Source organism: Bubalus bubalis, chromosome 3 (assembly GCF_019923935.1).
Source record: "Bubalus bubalis isolate 160015118507 breed Murrah chromosome 3, NDDB_SH_1, whole genome shotgun sequence".
Classification (NCBI taxonomy): domain Eukaryota; kingdom Metazoa; phylum Chordata; class Mammalia; order Artiodactyla; family Bovidae; genus Bubalus; species Bubalus bubalis.
In genome coordinates this window covers 155879973-155898882 of record NC_059159.1, presented here as the reverse complement: position 1 = coordinate 155898882, position 18910 = coordinate 155879973, and the positions used below count along the sequence as shown (strand labels likewise).

The 18910-nt window shown below is 50.5% G+C and overlaps 1 protein-coding gene across 1 annotated transcript; it reads right to left on the bottom strand.

Moving 5' to 3' along the window:
• Positions 1-3668: 3668 nt before the first annotated feature.
• Positions 3669-13570, bottom strand: LOC112582627 (2-hydroxyacyl-CoA lyase 2-like). The gene is given in 5 exon segments (XM_045165148.1): positions 3669-4014; positions 4017-4682; positions 4685-4806; positions 4808-10677; positions 12569-13570. Coding segments are annotated over 4 exon segments (1884 nt in total). The 5' UTR covers positions 5878-10677; positions 12569-13570; the 3' UTR covers positions 3669-3988.
• Between the last annotated feature and the right edge of the window lie 5340 nt (positions 13571-18910).

The following is an 18910-nucleotide window of genomic DNA, read 5'->3' as shown; positions in this document are numbered from 1 at the left end:
TGCTGAGTGATCCAGGGGGCCGGGGGGACAGTCCTGCTGAGCTCCTACTGTGTGCTGGCCAAGGATGTTCCTGCGGTCCTTCCCCAACCTCTGGCAGCATCCTCGAGTTCATTTTAATACTCATGGACGAGGGGGCAGGCTGGGACTGCCACTGGCGGCTGACCCTGACTTGCTCACGCCTGCCCTCCACCTGGACAGCTCCCGAAGGCGACAGCAAAGTGCTCAGTCCCTGGGCAAGGGTCTGCAGGGAGGCATTTCTGCACTGTGGTTCCTGCTGACCATGTCTGCACCCCCCGGGAGGAGCGGTCACATGGGGTGCTGGCATAAGCATGCCTTCTACACATCCTGGACATGGTACCCTCGACTGTCTCCAGTAAACCAGGACCCAGAACGCGGTCTCTGAGGGAGCTGGGGCTGCAGGACTGGCTAGGGCGGACTTACCCCTCAGCTTCGGCATAGGGTCTGGCTCTCAAGGCCTGGCTTGTTGAAGGAATAAAAGACATGTATTCATTCACAGTTCTGCTTTGATGATTGGTGGGTAGGTTACTCAGATCCACCCTCTCATGGAAAACAACAACAACAAAAAGTGTCACGCCTTTAAGTTGCTGAAGACCTGAGAAGACCCAGAGGGGCAACTGCCAAGAGGAAGAGTCTAACAGAAGACCCCTCCCTCCCCATGGAGCTGGACTCCCAGGAGACGACACTTTCAGGTGACCCAGAAACCACCTCCCTCCTCCAGCCACGGGAATTACAAGGAAGGTGGTTCTGGTGCTGAGCAGGAGAAGGAGCGGGTGAGGACCCCAGGGGGTCCAGGCATGTCACCTTGGTTCAAGGTGATCCTATCCATAACACCCTCAGATGAGTGGAGAATGCAAGTGCCAAGTCTTTCTGGATAAAGACACCTTCTTCCCAGGCTTGGGAACTGCCCCACGGGTTATGGAAGGGTGGTGGCCATTGTGGAAGAGCATCAGGCACACCAGGATGAAAGACAGCTGGAGGAGAACCAGCAGAAGTGACCCCTCAGCTTCGGGATTCTGAGAGGATTTGATGGATAATAAATCTAATCAATCAGCTAAGCTCACCTCATTTAGAGAAATAAACCTCAAGATAGAAAGGTCCTGCACAGGACAGGAAACCATTAAAGAAAATCACACAGCCAACTTGGAAGAGAACCAAACAGAACGCGCAGAAATAAAGAAGCGTCACAACGAGAAGCGAAAATACAACAGACACCTTTGAAGACACTTGACCTCTTCAGGAAAAGGAGACACGTGGCCACACAGCAGGGGCATGCTGATAACGTATGCAGCCCCCTGCCCAACCCCTTGCTCTCCAGGAAGGAAAACCAACTCTGATCTGTAGCTACATCATTTGCCAATTTCCGTGGTGTAAATACTCCTGCCGTGGCCTGTTTCATGTACCAAAGGGTTAACACCCAGCTGGCAGAATTCCCCATGAGCCAGAAAGAGCTGACTCTGGCACACAATGACCTAGAGACATGGGAGGACGTCAGAACCGCAACCAGAGGGGCACAGATTTCAGCCCGACTACCTGGGACCGGGAAGAGCCGTCCTTAGGAACTCTAAAGACAAGACTCTTAAAACATGTCCAGAATTCACTTTATAACTTTGCCATTTCCTTCTCCAGTTTATAACAAGTACGCTTCCACAAAACCAAGAGAGGCCCAAAGGAAGCCAGGTGGGGTGTATAAAAGCCTCAGCACTTAAGACTCAAGAGACATAAAAACGTTATGGCCAAAGAAATGAATGTGTAATGGTGGAATTATGAATACAGATATGAATAGCTTCGGGACTAGACAATGGCCCCTGAAACCTCACTGTAGGAGAGGCTCATGGCATAGGCACTAAGCCTGGGGGTAGGAGTGAGATGGGGGCTGAAGACCACATTTTGTTGTTGTTCAGTCACTAAGTCACATCCAACTTTTGAGACCCCATGGACTGCAACACACCAGGCTTCCCTGTCCTTCACCACCTCCCAGAGCTCACTCAAACTCATGTCCATGGACTCAGTGATGCCATCCAACCATCTCATCCTCTGAAACCCCCTTTTCCTCCTGCCCTCGATCTTTCCCAGCATCAGGGTCTTCCAATGAGTCAGCTCTTCACACCAGTTGGCCAAAGTATTGGAGCTTCAGGTTCAGCATCAGTCCTTCCAATGAATATTCAGGGTTGATTTCCTTTAGGATTGACTGGTTTGATGTCCTTGCAGTCCAAGGGACTCTCAAGAGTCTTCTCCAACAACAGAGCTCAAAAGCATCAATTATTTGGTGCTCAGCCCTCTCTGTAGTCCAGTTCTCACGGTTCAGGGAAAAGAGTCTTGACACGAGGACCCAGCACCCAGGTTCAAGTGCTGGCTCTGCCCCTGTCGGGCCCAGTGGCCTTGATCTCCTTGCCCCACCTCTCAGAGCCTCAGTGCCTTCCCTCGGTAAAGGGATCTGACCCCTGTACCACAGGCCAGGTCAGGATGCCCACAGAAGGTGGGGTGGGGATGCGGCTTTGCATCCAGGCTGACAAGTCCCTGAGAACATCTGTTGCTGCATTATCCTTACATACGGAGTTGTTGAAATTAGACTTGAGGTGCCTCCAAGTCGAGAACCCCCACCCCAATGTCCAGGCTATGAGGAGGGACCCCTGCCCCCCAACTCCATGCTTATCACCACACTTAGCCAAGTCTGGGAACTGTCTCGGACACCAGCTCATGCCCACTAGGCCTCAGCTGGAAACTGCAAGAAACATCCCCCTCTCCCCTGTTCCATGTCCATGGCAACCCTTCCCACCCCCAGCAGATGAAAGCCCCTCCATTCTAAGATGGAAAAACCAAGGTCCCAAGTGGGGAAGCCACTTGCCTGAGGCTGCTCAGCCCCCAGGAAGTGGCCAGGCTGGGTCTGGACCCACACACGTGGCCTCAGAGGGGCTGTGCGGGGTCTGAGCCTCCCTGGGAGCTCAGGTACCCTCACCGCCTGACCAGCCATCCTGGAGTCTGGTGTGGAGGCGGCTCCCATCCTCCAGCAGGTAGTTGCTCGCTTGCTTTTCAAAAAACAATATCCACGAAGACGGGAAACAGATACCGCCACGGCCCACACCAGCTCCGGGGAGGAATGAGGAGAAACTACAGCGTGCCAGCCCTGGGGTGCCGTGGCGAGCCCTGAACTGCAGCTTGAAAGTAAACTGACCGTGTAGGGTTCACGTGTCTGCGGCCTTAACAATTCTGCCAAATCTGGAGTCAAGTTCAACATCAGGGAGGTGTGGACCTCGGTCACCCCCAGTACACAGCCCCAGTACACAGCTGGGAGTTTCCTGTGTGGCCTTTTCGGCAATTACCAGTGGACATAAAAATGCCCTGGCTTTGAGTTTGCGCTTGAAAAATGCTGATGGGTTTCAGTTACAAGGAAACATGTTGGCCCACAAGCTGCTCCTTTTTTTTTTTTTTTTTTTTTTTGAGTACTTGGGCCCCCATGGACCAGACGTGGTTGATTCAGTGTGTGAGAAAGGAAGCTGCAATACTTTGGCCACCTGATGCAAAAGAGCCAATTCATTGGAAAAGACCCTGTTGCTGGGAAAGACGGAAGGCAAAAGGAGAAGAAGGCAGCAGAGGATGAGGTGGTTAGATAGCATCACCGACTTAATGGACATGAATTTGAGCAAACTATGGGAGTTAGTGGAGGGATGGAGGAGCCTGGCGTGCTGCAGTCCATGAAGTCACGAAGAGATGGACACGACGTAGCGACTGAACAAGTGAGGAGGGGAGAAAGGACACAGGTGAGCTCACAAATAGGCCCAAGGACTCCCCAGGGCTGTCAGAGCCTCTCTTAGCTCTGACTCCTTCCAGCCCCTCCCTGTCCTCAGGGAAGACTGCAGGGTCACTGGGCCTCATGGCTTAGGCCCAGGGCAGGCAAGGATGAAACTCCAAGCCAGCTAGGCACAGTCCAGGGGTGGGAAGAGAGCCAAGAGCACTGACCCACGAGGCCCTACATGGCAATGGAGCCATCCTGGAGTCCGTGCTCCCGACGAGGATGCTGACCACAGCCGGGGGGCTCTCTTGGCACCGCTGCTGGGCGTCACGCACCCTGACCACCTGATCCTCACTCTTGCGTGAGAGCAGCAAGCCCTGGGCCCCCAGTCCCTGGGCTGCCTTGTGATAATCAGTGTAAGCCAGGCTACAGGCCACATTGCTGCCCAGAGAGGGCACCTGCTCCCTGGAAATCTGGGTCCAGCCAGCATCATTTCCTATCAAGGCCATCACTGGGATCTTGTGTCCAACGAAGGTGTCAAATTCGATTAGGCTATAGCCAAACGCTCCATCCCCAAACAGGCACCAGACCTCAGCATCCGGCCGACACAGTTTGGCCCCAAGCGCAAATCCGGCACCAACCCCCAGAGTCCCGAAGGCCCCAGGATCAAGCCAACACAAGGGCCCACGGGGCTGCACCAGGTAGGCAGCTGTGCCCACAAAGTCCCCGCCATCGACCACCAGGATGGAGTTGTCAGGCAGAGTGTCCTCCACCAGCTGCAGGACCCGCACCGGGTTAAGATGCTGGGCTACGGGCATCACTGCCTTCTCCCGAAAGTTCTGCTCCTTCTGTTGGTCAGTTTGCCGAAGCTCCTCTGCCCAGTCTGAGGCCCACATCCGACCCTGGAGGCCCTCCACCAGCTTCACCACGAGGAGCCCACATCTCCCTGCACAGCCTCTTGGGGCTTCCAGAAAATGTCTGAGTTGATCAGCATCTCCTTCCGGTCACGGTTGACAACAATGAGTTTGCTGCTGCAGCTGAGGACACGCCCACAACAGGCGGAAGTCACACACTGCTCCTGCCAGGACAACCACGTCTGCCTTCAGGGCGGCCCTGTGGTTCTGCCGGAAGTGGAGGGGGTGGCTGCGGCCCAGCAGTCCCTGTGCCATCCCCGCCAGGAAGCAAGGGATGCCCAGGGTCTCCACGGCAACCCGAAGTTTGTCTGAGGATGTCGAAGGCAGCAGGGCCTGGCTCCCAATTAGCATGAGGGGCCTTTTGGCCCGACTCAAGATCTCCACATATTGCTGAACCTGCTGGGGGGAGGCCTGGGGAATGTCCAGGGGCAGAGGCCCCTCAGGCTGAGGCTCCCAAGCTCCTGCAAAGAGGTTGGCCAGGGAATTCGCTAAGTACCAGTGGACCGCTCGACTCATGAGGCCCTTGGGCGGCTTACCTGGCACCATCTCCTTCTGAACGAGGAAGTAGGGGTACAGCACGTCCAGAGACAGTTCCACAAACACCGGGTCGGCGGTGCCCGACTGTGCAGCGGCCATCGCGGTGCTCAGGGTGGGGATGATATCCCGCACTCTCCACACAGAAGCACAAAACTTGCAGAGCGGCCTGAACAGGGCTATCTGATCAACTGCCTGGAGTGCACCCTGATTCGGCAGCAGGGTGCTGGCCCCACCACCCAGGAGCAGGACTGGGGACTGGGCTACCTGAGCATTCTTCACCGCAGTCGCTGCGTTGGTGAGGCCGGGGCCGGCCGTCACTGCTGCCACGCCCACCGTCCCGGTCAGGTGGGCTACAGCATCAGCGGCAAAGACAGCTGTGACTTCGTGGCGGGTGTCCGCCACGCGGATGCCCAACTTCTCACAGGCCACCAGCAGTGGCGAAATGTGCCCGCCGACCAGCGTGAAAAGGAAGCACACACCGTGGGCCTTCAGCACGGCTGCCACATTCTCCCCACCATGCCGGATGCTTGCCGTGTCCACCTTGTGCATCAACTGATAGAAGAGCCCCAGGCGGTGAGCGGCGCCCAGCAAGGCGGCCACTAGCGTCCCGAAGGCCAGGAGCAGGAAAGAGGAGAAGCAGCCCCAAGTTGGGGCGGCAGCTGCCGTGGTCTCCATGAGCTGACACCTGCTTCTCAATGGGTCGGCGGGAAGCCCCGCCTCTCTTTGATATCAAGGACCCGAATCTTCGTCCTAGTGGTGAGACCACCCCACGACTACACCCCCAAGTCAGCGTGCCCCTTCTCCTGAAGCCGAACCCTCCGCTGCAGCGAGTGCCTGGACTTCAATCTGACTCCGGACCCCAGGCCCTGAGTCAAGGTCAGATCGTTTCAGGATGCTCCTCCTACCCCCGTGGCACTTTACCCTTCATCCATAGGAAATGGCGCTGGCTCCAGAGGAATTCCCCACAAGCTGCTCTTGTCCGTTTCCTGGGAACCCTGGCCACTAACCCCACCGCCATCGGAGGGACAGAGCAGTGGGGGATGGGCGGAAGAGGCGCTTCTGCAGAAGGCAGGCCTGGGCCGCCTGCCTCCAGGACCTTTCCCCACCATTTCCATCCTGTCTGCCCCCCAGGGGTCTCTGACATGACACCCCTCCTGGACCTTCATGCATGAAACTGACTTCGGGGCCATCTTCTGGATCAAGGTGTCAGATCCTAATTTGACAATGAGGGCCCCTCTTGTGGGTGGGTGGGGAAGCAATTTTTAAGCTGAGTTCCTCTGGGCCCACAGTGCCTGGCAGAGGGTGGGGGGCAAGTGGATCACCTGTGGTCACAGCCAGTCAGCCAGGCTCAGCCTCCATCTGTCCTATACGCAAAGTTATGAGCACATTTCTTCCAGACCCACCACTTCCCCCTCCACTGGGTTCCTGGCCCGGGCACCCAGTGTTGTGTACAGGTCTCTGTCTGGGGTACCTCTGGGGCACTGGACAGGGGATTGGGGACTTGCGTGGACAGTGTGGGGGGGGGCTTCCTTGGGGAAGTTTCTGACAGCTCCTGGGAAACAGGCCTGCACGCTCCTTGCACCTCTAAGCATGGACCAGGGTCATCAGTTTATACACCCTGGGAGCAGGTGAGAAGCGCACTGTGGGGCACTCCTAGACCTGCTAAAAGTCAGAACCTGCATCTTGACGACCTCAGGGGCTTCCATGCACAGCCGGGGACCCTGCACTGAGGCAGCCAGGCCAAGGCTTGGTCCCCGACAGACCACCTACCCTGCTCAGCCCTCCAACCACGCACCATGTCTCCCCCACCCATGGCTGTACTCGAGGGGTCCCGTGTGAGCTCCCCCTACTCCTGGGATAACCGCTCGTGTGTAAGGGCTCAGCTTTGTGGCAGGGTGAATGGTGCCCTCCAAAAGAGACACCCACATCCCAACTCCCCATATTTGCCAGGGGGCCTTTTTTTGGAAATGGGGTCTTTGCAGATGAAATCAAGTTAGATAAGGTTACAGTGGATTAGGTGGGCCTTATGCAGGATGATGGGTGTCTTTATAAGAAGAGGAGAGGCACACAGAGACAAGGAGGCCGTGTGAGGAGGAAGCAGAGGTTGGGGGATGTGGCCACAAACCCAGGAACACCTGGAGCCCCAGAAACTGGAAGAGGTGGGAGTGATGCTCCTCCAGAGCCCAGGTCGGGGGGCCCGGTCCTGCTGACCCTTGACTTTAGACTTCTGGCCCCCAGAACTGGGAGAGAATCAATTAGTATTGTTTTAAGCCTTCCCGCCACCCCAGTTTGTGGTCGTTGGTATCAGAAGCCCCACCTGGGACACTCAATGTTCTGTGTCCCTAAGATCCACCAATCGATCGCTACCTCATCCAGGCCAGTCTTCCCCCGGTCATCGTGGGGTGTCTTCTCAACAATAAATCTCCTGACTCGGGAGAAAGGCTCACGCTGCACACAGGGGCCCCATCTGTGTGGGGCTCGAAGCCCATGTTGCCTCGGAGCGGCTCAGCCTCACACACCTGCTGGCCCAGGGGGAGCAAAGGGGGTCACACACCTCTGAGCCCCTGTGACCTCCACACCCTGCCCAGTCATAACTGCAGACGACCGGGCCAGCAGACATTTCAGGAGGGCAGACTTGCTTATCTGCCCCCATTCCTCTTGCTTCACTGTCCTTTTGCATCCCCCTACCCCTGCTCCTGGGCTTCCCTTGGGCCTCCCTTGGGGCTCAGCGGGTAAAGAATCTGCCTGCAATGCAGGAGACCTGGGTTCGATCCCTGCGTTGCGAAGATCCCCTGGTGAAGGGAAAGGCTACCTACTCCAGTATTCTGGCCTGGAGAATTTCATTGACTGTGTAGCCCTTTGGGTCGCCAAGAGTTAGACACGACTGAGCAACTTTCGTTTCATTCATCCCTGCTCCTGGTCCAGCCTGTCGAGCTGGCCCTCATGTTTGGGTCCGGGGGACACTGGTGACATCTGGGGACATTTTCAGTTGCATTTATGAATGCTGCAAGATATTAAATGCCAACAACGCCAAGGCTGAGAAATCCCACTTTAAGACTCTTCATCTTTTGGGGGTCATTGTTTGAGGATCCAATGGAGCCCATGGATTTCTTTCTCCCTGGGGAAGCACGCATAAGCCCCAAGTTTGTTTCACAGTGGGCAAGGTCGTGTGGCTGGGCTCTCTCCGAGGCTATCTTGTTCCCCAAACCCTCTCACTTCTTGGAATCAGAGCACACCTGGGAACGAGTCATCCCGGACATCTCTCCGCTAATCGGGCTGGTGTGGACCCGCACACACCCCGCACGCTGCCTGTGCCCAGCGGCCCCTGAATAGACTCTGGTCTCGAGCAGGGGCAGGCAACAGGCTTCCTGGGGCCTGACTCATCTCAGGGGAAAGCTCGGGGTTGCAGGGGCCATGGAAAAATCGGTAATGATCTGAAGACACCACAAGAAGATGGCTCATGCTCAGCTCCAGCTTTTCGAAATCTTGAACAATTTAGTTTATGCCACGATAACAGTTTCACCTAAAAAGGGCCCAATCAGGGACTTCCCTGGTGGTCCAGCGGTTAACACTCTGCCTTCCAATGCAGGGAGTGTGGGTACAATCCCTGGTTGGGGAACTAAGATCACCGCATGCCTTGAGATGTGGCCCCAAAGTTTTTTTTAAAAAAGGTCCAATCAACCGCTGAAAAACTTTTAAGGCTACAGAACCAAATCATCACTGAAATTTGGGGTCACTGGGAGCTTGTGATTTGTATTAATAATAAGAAATCCATTTTTGGCCTTTGTGCCCTGGTCCTGGCACAGGGCTCCTAAAACTCTGGGAATTATCTAAGTGGGGAGAACAGTCAAGGTGTCTCTTGTTAGGTGAATGAGGTGACTTTTCGAAGAGTGCCTCCTTTCCAAAGAGGGGCGCTGCTTGCCAGGGTAACTAAGCACATGGTTAGACGACTGAAACTTTCGGTCCCTCCCCTGCCCCCGCCCACTATGTCTGGGAAAGCCAGAAGGGCTTCTGCTTGAAGCAATCACCAACAGCCAGTGATTTAATCAATTGTGCTTGTGTGATGACTCCTCCATAAAAACCCCCAGAGTCTGGATAGCTTCTGGGTTGATGAACACATGCAAATTTGGGGAAAGTGAGGCTCAGAGAGCGTGAAGTTCCGTGCCTCCCCCACACACACCTTGTCCTGTGTATCCCCCTCCATCTGCTGTTCCTGAGTTTATTACGTTTTACAATAAGGCTGTGATCTTCCAGGCAACATGTTTCTCTGAGTTCCATGACCATTCGACAAATTAATAGAACCCAAAGTCATTAGAATCTCTGAACAGGTAGCCACTGGGTCAGAGCGCAGGTGACAATCTGGGCTTGCAAATGATGGCTGGAGTCAGGGGAGGGTCTTGTAGGGCTGGGCCTTTAACCTGTGGGGTCTGGAACTACCCCCAGATAGGCAGTGTCCACACTGAGTTAAGTTGCAGGACCCCCAGCTGCTGTCACAGAAGTGCTGGGTGGTGCTGGGGAAACAACGCATGCATGTTGGAACTGGAAGAAGCCTCGTCACTGATTAGTACAACTCGATCTTTGCTGGTGGCCATAACCAATGTCTTTAAGCTTGATGTTTATTTCAAAGTCAGAAGTTTTAAAGAAGATATGTGTGGTGAAGGATTTAATTGGACTTGGAAAGGCTATTCTTTCTCCTTTGTGAGCATGGCCATTCCATTATCATATGAGCAATAATGACATATGACTGAATATTCACATCACCAGTGAGAATTTCCCGAGTGCCAGACTCTAAGTTAAGTCCTTTAGGATACCCCGTGATGTACTGACTTGTTTCCCAGGTGGTTCAGCAGAAAAGAACCCACCAGCCAATGTAGGAAGTGCAGGAGACCTGGGTTCAATCCCTGGGTGGGCAAGATCCCCTGGAGGAGGAAATGGCAACCCATTTCAGTATTCTTGCCTGAAAAATTCCATAGAGGATAGAGGACCTTGGTGCTACAGTCCACAGGGCTGCAAAGAGTTGGACACGAATGAGCAACTGAACATGCACACTGTCGAGCAAATACTGTTGGTATCTCTGTTGCACAAATGGTGAAACTTCATGGCTGTTGGTGTTCAGTCATCCGATTTTGTCTGATTCTTTGCCACCCCATGGACTATACACTCCAGGGAATTCTCTAGGCCAGAATACTGGAGTGGGTAGTGTTTCCCTTCTCCAGGGGATTTTTCCAACTCACCACATATTGTAAGACTAAACTTGAGAATTCTTGTTTTTTATTTCATTTCAAACAGCCTTTGGGTATCTGAAAGGACAGTGTAGGTACTTTCAAGATGTCTTCTGCAAAACAAAGCCCTTTTGGCAAATATGCTCATGATATCCAGGTAAGTGTTGCTGTTGTGTCACATCTCAGCCAGAAGGCAGATCCTAAGCTCTTCCTCTGGCAGAAACAAATTCACAAAATAAGCCAGGAAAGACAGCTGGAGAAACAAACCACACCAACAACTGGAAAAGCATTCCTCATGAGACAAAGCTAGAGAAAAACCCAACATCCTTGTGGCCCAAAAACCCTCTTGGCAATGAATGTTCAGTAAGGAAGAGATGAAACATATCAAGTTCTAAGGAGAGGAAATGCCCATGGCCAGTGTAGTTTAGAGATGGCCTGACTGCTCAGATGTAGACACACACCAATGTAAACCCTTTGCAGACAGGAGTGATGGTCATCACCATAGTGTTTACTCTGGTGACAACCTGCCCTGGGCACCACATAAGACAGCAGACCTGATGCTCTTCCTCTGCCCCCACACCATTCACTCATGAAGGCAGCTCAGGCGCTATCGTGCCCTGCCTGCCTGTCTGGCTCGTCCATGAGCTGTGACCACCTCCAGGGAAGGACTCTGCCTTCTCTTCTCTCTGCACCATGAACCTGCACACAGGGGGCCTTCAGAACCTCAGGAGATTCACCACACCCCAAGTATAGCCAGAACCCTCCCCAGGCATTAAAACGGCTGTGGAGTCACTTTGGCCCAAGCCCTGGTTACGGATCCCTGGAACCTACTACAGCCTCTACAGTGTGAATAATCAGGTCCTTTATGCACAGATTCCCGGCTGTGAGATCTGAGCTTTGGATTCATTGTCAGCTCTGTCCCTCCCGTGGCAGCCAGGTGGGCCGTGATATAAACAAAGGAGCTCATGAGCTGAGTTTCAAGGGAGGCATTGAAAGGACAGCGATGGATGGAACCTGTTACAAACTGAGGGAGGGTCCCTACATGTCTCAGAAGAGGCCTCTGGTGTGCAGGTGTGGAGGAGGGCCCCCACACTGCAAAGGAAAGAGAGGTACTCAGGGGCAAAGGCTCGTGGCCTCTCCTGTAGCAGCTCCAGTTGGTAGCTCGTGCACAGTGGACAGCCAATGTGGTCACATGAGTGTGACTCTTATTCCCTCACAAAGCAAGAGAAAGGGGGCAGGGTGTGGGAGTACCTGGAGGGTGTGGTGGGGTGGATGAAGGGAGGTGTCCTTCCTCTCTTCAGTGCAAATTGCTTTTGTGAGTCTCAGAGCTGCCAGAAGGCAGTCAGCAAATCAGGTCCCCACAGTATCCAGTGTGGGCTGGGTGCCTTAGCCCCTGTCAAGCCACACCATATGGCTTCCCTGAGTTCTAGCAGCAGGATCTGGGGATTTTGTCTAGGTACACACTTCCTTGCTGTAGCTGTGTTACCTGTTACCCCCTTCTTGGAGCCCCAGTTTTGTCCTCTAGAAAAAAGACATCGATTGCTACCTTAGCAGGTTGCTACCTTAATCCTGTGAAGACTAATTAGGGTAATCCTACAATTAATAGCTCGCCTTAAGAGATATCAGTGAATAGCTGGCCTTAAGAGATACTGGGCTTCCCTGATAGCTCAGCTGGTAAAGACTCCTCCTGCCATGCAGGAGTCCCCGGTCTGATTCCTGGGTTGGGAATCCTGATCCACTGCAGAAGGGACAGGCTACCCACTCCCGTATTCTGGCTTTTCTTGTGGCTCAGCTGGTAAGAATCTGCCTGCAATGTGGGAGACCTGGGTTCAATCCCTGGACTGGGAAGATCCCCTGGAGAAGGGAAAGGCTACCCACGCCAGTATTCTGGCCTGGAGAATTCCATGAACTCTATAGCCTATGGGGTCACAAGAATCTTCCACGAATGAGGGACTTGCACTTCACTTTCAAGACATATGACCTGAATCCAGATTAAACTGGAGTCTCCAAGTGTCATCTGGCATTTCTTCTCTGAAGCCAGCCAAAACCCACACAGTTGCATTTCCAGGGTCTCCACTTAGCCAGCTGGACAGAAAACCCAGCGTGGTTCAAACAAGCTGACAGACAAGCAGGAGAGGACTCACAGGCAGAAGGCTTCCCTCCGGTTTCAGGTGGAGCTCCGGGACCACAGCAGGAACCGGCGCTCTCAACCGCTGGGCTCAGCAGCGGCCTCATTCTCAGGCCAGCAGCTCTACCCTGATGGGCTCAGGAAGGCCACCAACCGCCCCAGGCTGACCTCACGCCCCTCCCACTGCTGTAGCCTGACCTCACCCAGCCCCACCCCTTCTGGCAGAAGGCCAGCTCCTCTTCCCTTGATTCCAGCGTGAGGCCCGGCCCTGGGCCCCGATTGGTCATCGCACCAGTCCTGAGCCAATCACGGTGGCCAGGGGGGAGAGAACACACCGATTGGCCAGGGCCAGGTCATGGGCCCATACTCTCCAGGACACGTGTGAGCTGCTCCCCCTGTGTCCGCGGTGGAGACAATGCGATACCCCCAGAGCAGAGCTGAGAGTCCAGTCACTGTGTCCATGTGCTCAGTGTCCTGGGACGTGCCTGCTCATCCTCTCTACACACCACTTTGTCCTCTGCAGGCACAATACTCATGACACACCTCTAACCTTCCCAAGTGCTGTTTCACGCACCCACATTCAAGGGAGCAGGTCCTCCTGTTGGAAGATAGGTTTGGAGATCCTCTCTTAACCTCTGGCCTTGTTTCTTCTGTCATGGTAGAATAATTTATTCATTCTAAAAACCCCCACAAGCACCACCACAGGCTGCTTTGCGTATTCAGGATTCTTAGCTGTTGTGAGTGGAGGACATGGCCCACGGGCCTCCCAAAGGGAATGAATTTTGTCCAAGGAAGCACCTGAGAGGCTAAATCAGTGAATCACTTTGCTGTACACCTTAAACAAACAAATTATTGTAAATCAACAATATCTCAACTTAAAGAAAAGATATTCCTTCATCAAAAATTGTTCGAAATTTTGTAAAATTTTTCTTTCAATTGTTGGTTCTTCAGTTCAGTTCAGTCACCCAGTCGTGTCCGACTCTTTGCGACCCCATGAATCACAGCACGCCAGGCCTCCCTGTCCATCACCATCTCCCGGAGTTCACTCAAACTCACATCCATCGAGTCCATGATGCCATCCAGCCATCTCATCCTCTGTCATCCCATTCTCTTCCTGCCCCCAATCCCTCCCAGCATCAGGGTCTTTTCTAATGCGTCAACTCTTTGCATGAGGTGGCCAAAGTACTGGAGTTTCAGCTTTAGCATCATTCCTTCCAAAGAACACCCAGGGCTGATCTCCTTCAGAATGGACTGGTTGGATCTCCTTGCAGTCCAAGGGACTCTCAAGAGTCTTCTCCAACACCACAGTTCAAAAGCATCAATTCTTCGGCACTCAACTTTCTTTCCAGTCCAACTCTCACATCCATACATGACCACTAGAAAAACCATAGCCTTGACTAGACGAACTTTGTTGGCTAAGTAACGTCTCTGCTTTTCAATATGCTATCTGCTGCTGCTGCTGCTGCTAAGTCGCTTCAGTCGTGTCCGACTCTGTGCGACCCCATAGATGGCAGCCCACCAGGCTCCCCAGTTCCTGGGATTCTCCAGGCAAGAACACTGGAGTGGGTTGCCATTTCTTTCTCCAATGCATGAACGTGAAAAGTGAAAGTGAATTCGCTCAGTCATGTCCAACTCTTAGCAACCCCAAGGACTGCAGCCTACCAGGCTCCTCCATCCATGGGATTTTCCAGGCAAGAGTACTGGAGTTGGGTGCCATTGCCTTCTCCAATATACTATCTAGGTTGGTCATAACTTTTCTTCCAAGGAGTAAGCGTCTTTTAATTTCATGGCTGCAATCACCATCTGCAGTGATTTTGGAGCCCCCAAAAATAAAGTCTGACACTGTTTCCCCATCTATTTCCCATCAAGTAATGGGACCAGATGCCATGTTGGTTCTTAGTATGTGTCTAATTGGTTTGGTGGTGTTTTGTGAGGTAGGGATCCAACTTACTTTTCCATATGGATACCAAATTGTCCCAATGGGACGATTCCTTTGTCCTTTCTCCTGGAAATGTCCTTTCTGGGCTTACATATTAAGAAGCTTTTTTTTAAATGCCAAGTATCAAGAACTTCAGAATTTTTTTAATTTGTAGAGCACCCCAGAGGCATGTTTCCATTTCTGTGTCTTCTCTTTGCATTTCACCATTGCCAGTTTCTAGTATACACAAGTACCCTCAGAGGGTTCTCTGTAGTGAACCGTGTATGTTTCTGTGAGAACAGAGGATGTGAGCATGGAGGAGGGTCTGAGTCCATAGTGACCATGTAACTAGGCTCAGCAACCCCAATATTAAGTCTGGCTGAGACTTCCTAAGGCAAGGTCTGTGTTTCTTCCTCTCGGTGTCTGGATACGGAAAACGATGTTGGTGGATTGGGACTTGGGTCTCTGGGTCCAGCAGTGTAGAGATATACGCATAGCCTGCTTTTCCATTATATTTTCCTCCTGTGGGCTCTGCTGAGATGGTGTGGAGATATTTCTGCTAAAGGCTTGAGAGGTAGTCAATCCTTCTGCTTCTCATCCCCTGCCTCATCTGTACTTCTGTCATTTTTTTTTTTATATAGCTAATTTTCAATGTTGTTAGTCCTTGTGTCATTCTGACACTCAGGCACCTGTAGTTTAATAGACCTCCAGCTCCTGAGAGCTTTTTGCCTGGTGGAGACATGGAGAACTCAGGGAGCAGCACCACATCACACTGGAGCCTGGACCAGAGAGAAGGTTCTTGCCAGGAAGGCTCCATCCCTGCTGTGGGGGGTTCGGAGTTATCACTTCTGATTGTGCATCCACCGGGCCCTCGGTGCAGGCCCCACTCTGAGATCTGGAAAGGAGGTGGCTTCCCTCATTGACACAGAACTAGTACTTTTTGTACTCGTCCTTGTCCAGTCCCGTTTGGTTCCCAGGCTCTACCCTTAACCCTCACCCACCGGATCAGGAGAGCCCCATTCTAGAGGAGTTTCATACAAGGAGAGGCTCCTGGAGACACTCTAACCCCCAGGCCTAAATAAGCATCTCCTTGGAGTTTCACAGCCCTGGAAGGAGATACTGGGTTTGTGTCCATTTTACAGTTGAATATGTTGAGCCTCAGATCATGGTGCAGTTTGCCCTGGGTCACTCTGCAGGTCAGTAGGTGAGCTGGGATTTGAACCCAGACTCTATGTCTTGGAGCCCATAACTGTACAGGTGTTTCTGCCCCTCGGTTAAATTTATTTCAGGTATTTTTTTTTTTTTTGGATGCATTTGTATATGGGACTGTTTTGTTCTCTCTCTGATGGTTCATATCTTGCTATATTGCTGAGTTTACTAGTTTTAATAGTTGTTACTGGTGGAGTTTTTAGGGTTTCATATAAATCCTGTCGTAATCGAATAGTGACAGTGTAACTTCATCTGCTCCAATGGGGATGCCTTTAATTTCCTTTTCTCGCCTAGTTACTCTGGGTAGGACACTTCCACTACTATGTTGAACAAGACTGGGGAGAGTGGACATCCTTGTTCTTTCCTAATCTTTTAGGAAAATCCCTGTTGGCTCAGATGGTAAAGCGTCTGCCTACAATGTGGGAGACCCAGGTTCGATCCCTGGGTTGGGAAGATCCCCTGGAGAAGGAAGTGGCAACCCACTCCAGTACTCTTGCCTGGAAAATCCCTGGTAGGGGGGTCGCCAAGAGTCGGGCACAACCGACGGACTTCACTTTCACTTTTCACCTCTTTGCCACTGAGCTGGATGTTAGCTGTGGGCTTGTCTTATATACCCTTTAGTATGTTCTATGTATAACCACTGTATTGAGAGATTGTATCAAAATTGATGTTACCCTTTGTCGAAAGCTTTTTCTGCAATTATTGCGAAGATCATGTGATTTTATTCTTAATTTTGCTCATATTGTGTATCACAGTGATTGATGTACAGATAATAAATCATGCTTGAAGGCACGGAATGACTTACATTTGATCATAGTGTATGATTCTTTTAATATATTCATCAATTTGGTTTGCTAATATTCTTTTGAGGATTTTTACATCCATGTCCACCAGGGTCAGGGTTCTCTGGTGGTTCATATAGTAAAGAATCTGCCTGCAATCCAGGAGACCTGGATTTGACCCCTAGGCCAGGAAGATCCCCTCAAGAAAGGAATGGCTACCCACTCCAATATTCTTGCCTGGAAAATTCTCTGGACAATGGACCTGGTGGGCTACAGTCCATGGGTCACAAATAACTGGACATGACTGAGTGATTCACACTTACAAGACTGCTTCTTGACATTCTTAATATCTAAATTTAAGATTTTATCTCAGTCAAAAATTACAGTCAAAGGCAAAATGTCAAAAGTCCAAGAGTCCTTAGAAATAAATGACAATAAGGCATAACAGATGAAAGCAAGAAGGACTCCACATAATTTACTTTTCATAAGAATTTTAGATCTTCAGAGGAATTCTCATTAAGCTGAATTAAAATGCAAGCTTTAGTTTACAATGGAAACCTTTTTTGGTATTACGTTTCTATGTGGAGACTGAAATTTCATTATTTATGTATGATATCTTAAACAATACTTTGTGGCTATTAAAATCATATTTTCAAAACCTTTAATGACATTTCTAAGCACTTATAGTGGAAAAATAACTAGGAATAGAAGATGATCCCATATAGCTTTAGATGACAGTACAGATGTGTTGAATGATAGTTTTCAGATTGTATTTATTTTTAATCAAAGAATAACTACTTTACAATGTTTGGTTGGTTTTCCTCATACAACAACACAAATAAGCCATAAGGATATTATCCACTCTTTGGTGAGCCTGCCTCCCACTTCCCGCTATCCCACCCTCTAGATCGTCACAGAGCTCCATGCTGGGCTCCCTGTATTATATAGCAACTTCCCACTAGCTAGCTATTTTGCATATGGTAGTGCCTATGTTTCAATGCTACTCTCTCAATTCGTCCCACCCTCTCCTTCTCCAGCTGAGTTCACGAGTCCTTCCTCTACATCTGTGTATCTATTCAGTTCAGTTGAGTTCATTTCACTGGCTCAGTGGTGTCTGACTCTATGCAACCCCATGAACCACAGCACGCCAGACCTCCCTGTCCATCACTAACTCCGGGAGTTTACCCAAACTCATGTCCATTGAGTTGGTGATGCCATCTAACCATCTCATCCTCTGTCATCCCCTTCTCCTACCTTTAATCTTTCCCAACATCAGGGTCTTTTCAAATGAGTCAGCTCTTCGAATCACATGGCCAAAATATTGGAGTTTCAGTTTCAACATCAGTCCTTCACACCCAGGACTGATTTCCTTTAGGATGGACTGGTTGGATCTCTTGCAGTTCAAGGGACTCTCAAGAGTCTTCTCCAACACCACAGTTCAAAAGCATCAATTCTGTGCTCAGCTTCTTTTTATAGTCCGACTCTTACATTCATACATGACTACTAGAAAAACCATAGCCTTGACTAGACAGACCTTTGTTGGCAAAGGAATGTCTCTGCTTTTTTAATATGCTGTCTAGGTTGGTCATAACTTTCCTTCCAAGGAGTAAGCGTCTTTTAATTTCATTCCTGCAATCATCATCTGCAAGGAAAGATATAAGCATCTGAATGCAGAGTTCCAAAGAATAGCAAGGAGAGAATCACTGAACGTCTAAGTAATATCAATGTATCATACATAAGTTTATCTGATCTTAAACAAATAGTCTCATGATGACAAATTTTAATTTTTATTTGGGGTTATAGGGTTAAATATAATTATTTTGTTTGGCTTAGTGATATTTTTATTTCTTTCTAAAATTTTTAAAAATTGAAATATATTGATTAATATTTTTTCAAGTCTATAACAAAATAATTCAGTTATGTGTGTGTGTATTCTTTTTCAGATTCTTTTCCAAAGTAGGTTATGATAAGATATTGAATATATTTCCCCATGTTTATAGTAAGTCCTATTTATTTATCTGTTTTGTATGTAGTATTAGGTAATTGGGTATCTATTAACCTCAGGCTTCTCTGGTGGCTCAATGGTGAAGAATTTGCCTGACAATGCAGGAGGCACAGGTTCTATCACTGGGTTGAGAAGATCCCCTAGAAAAGGAAATGGCAACTCATTCCAGTATTATTGCCAGGGAAATCCTACAGACAGAGGAGTCTGGGGGGCTATATAGTCTATGGGGTTGCAAAAGAGTCAGACACAACTTAGTAACTAAATAACAAGAGCAATCAATTAGTCTCAATTTCTCAATTTATCCATCATCCTCCTTTCTTTTTTGGTAATGAGAAGCTTGTTTTCTGTATCTGTGAGTCTATTTTGTAAATAAATTCATTTTTATCATTTTTTGTAGACTCCACAAATTGATAGTATCATCTATTTGTCTTTCTCTAATTTACT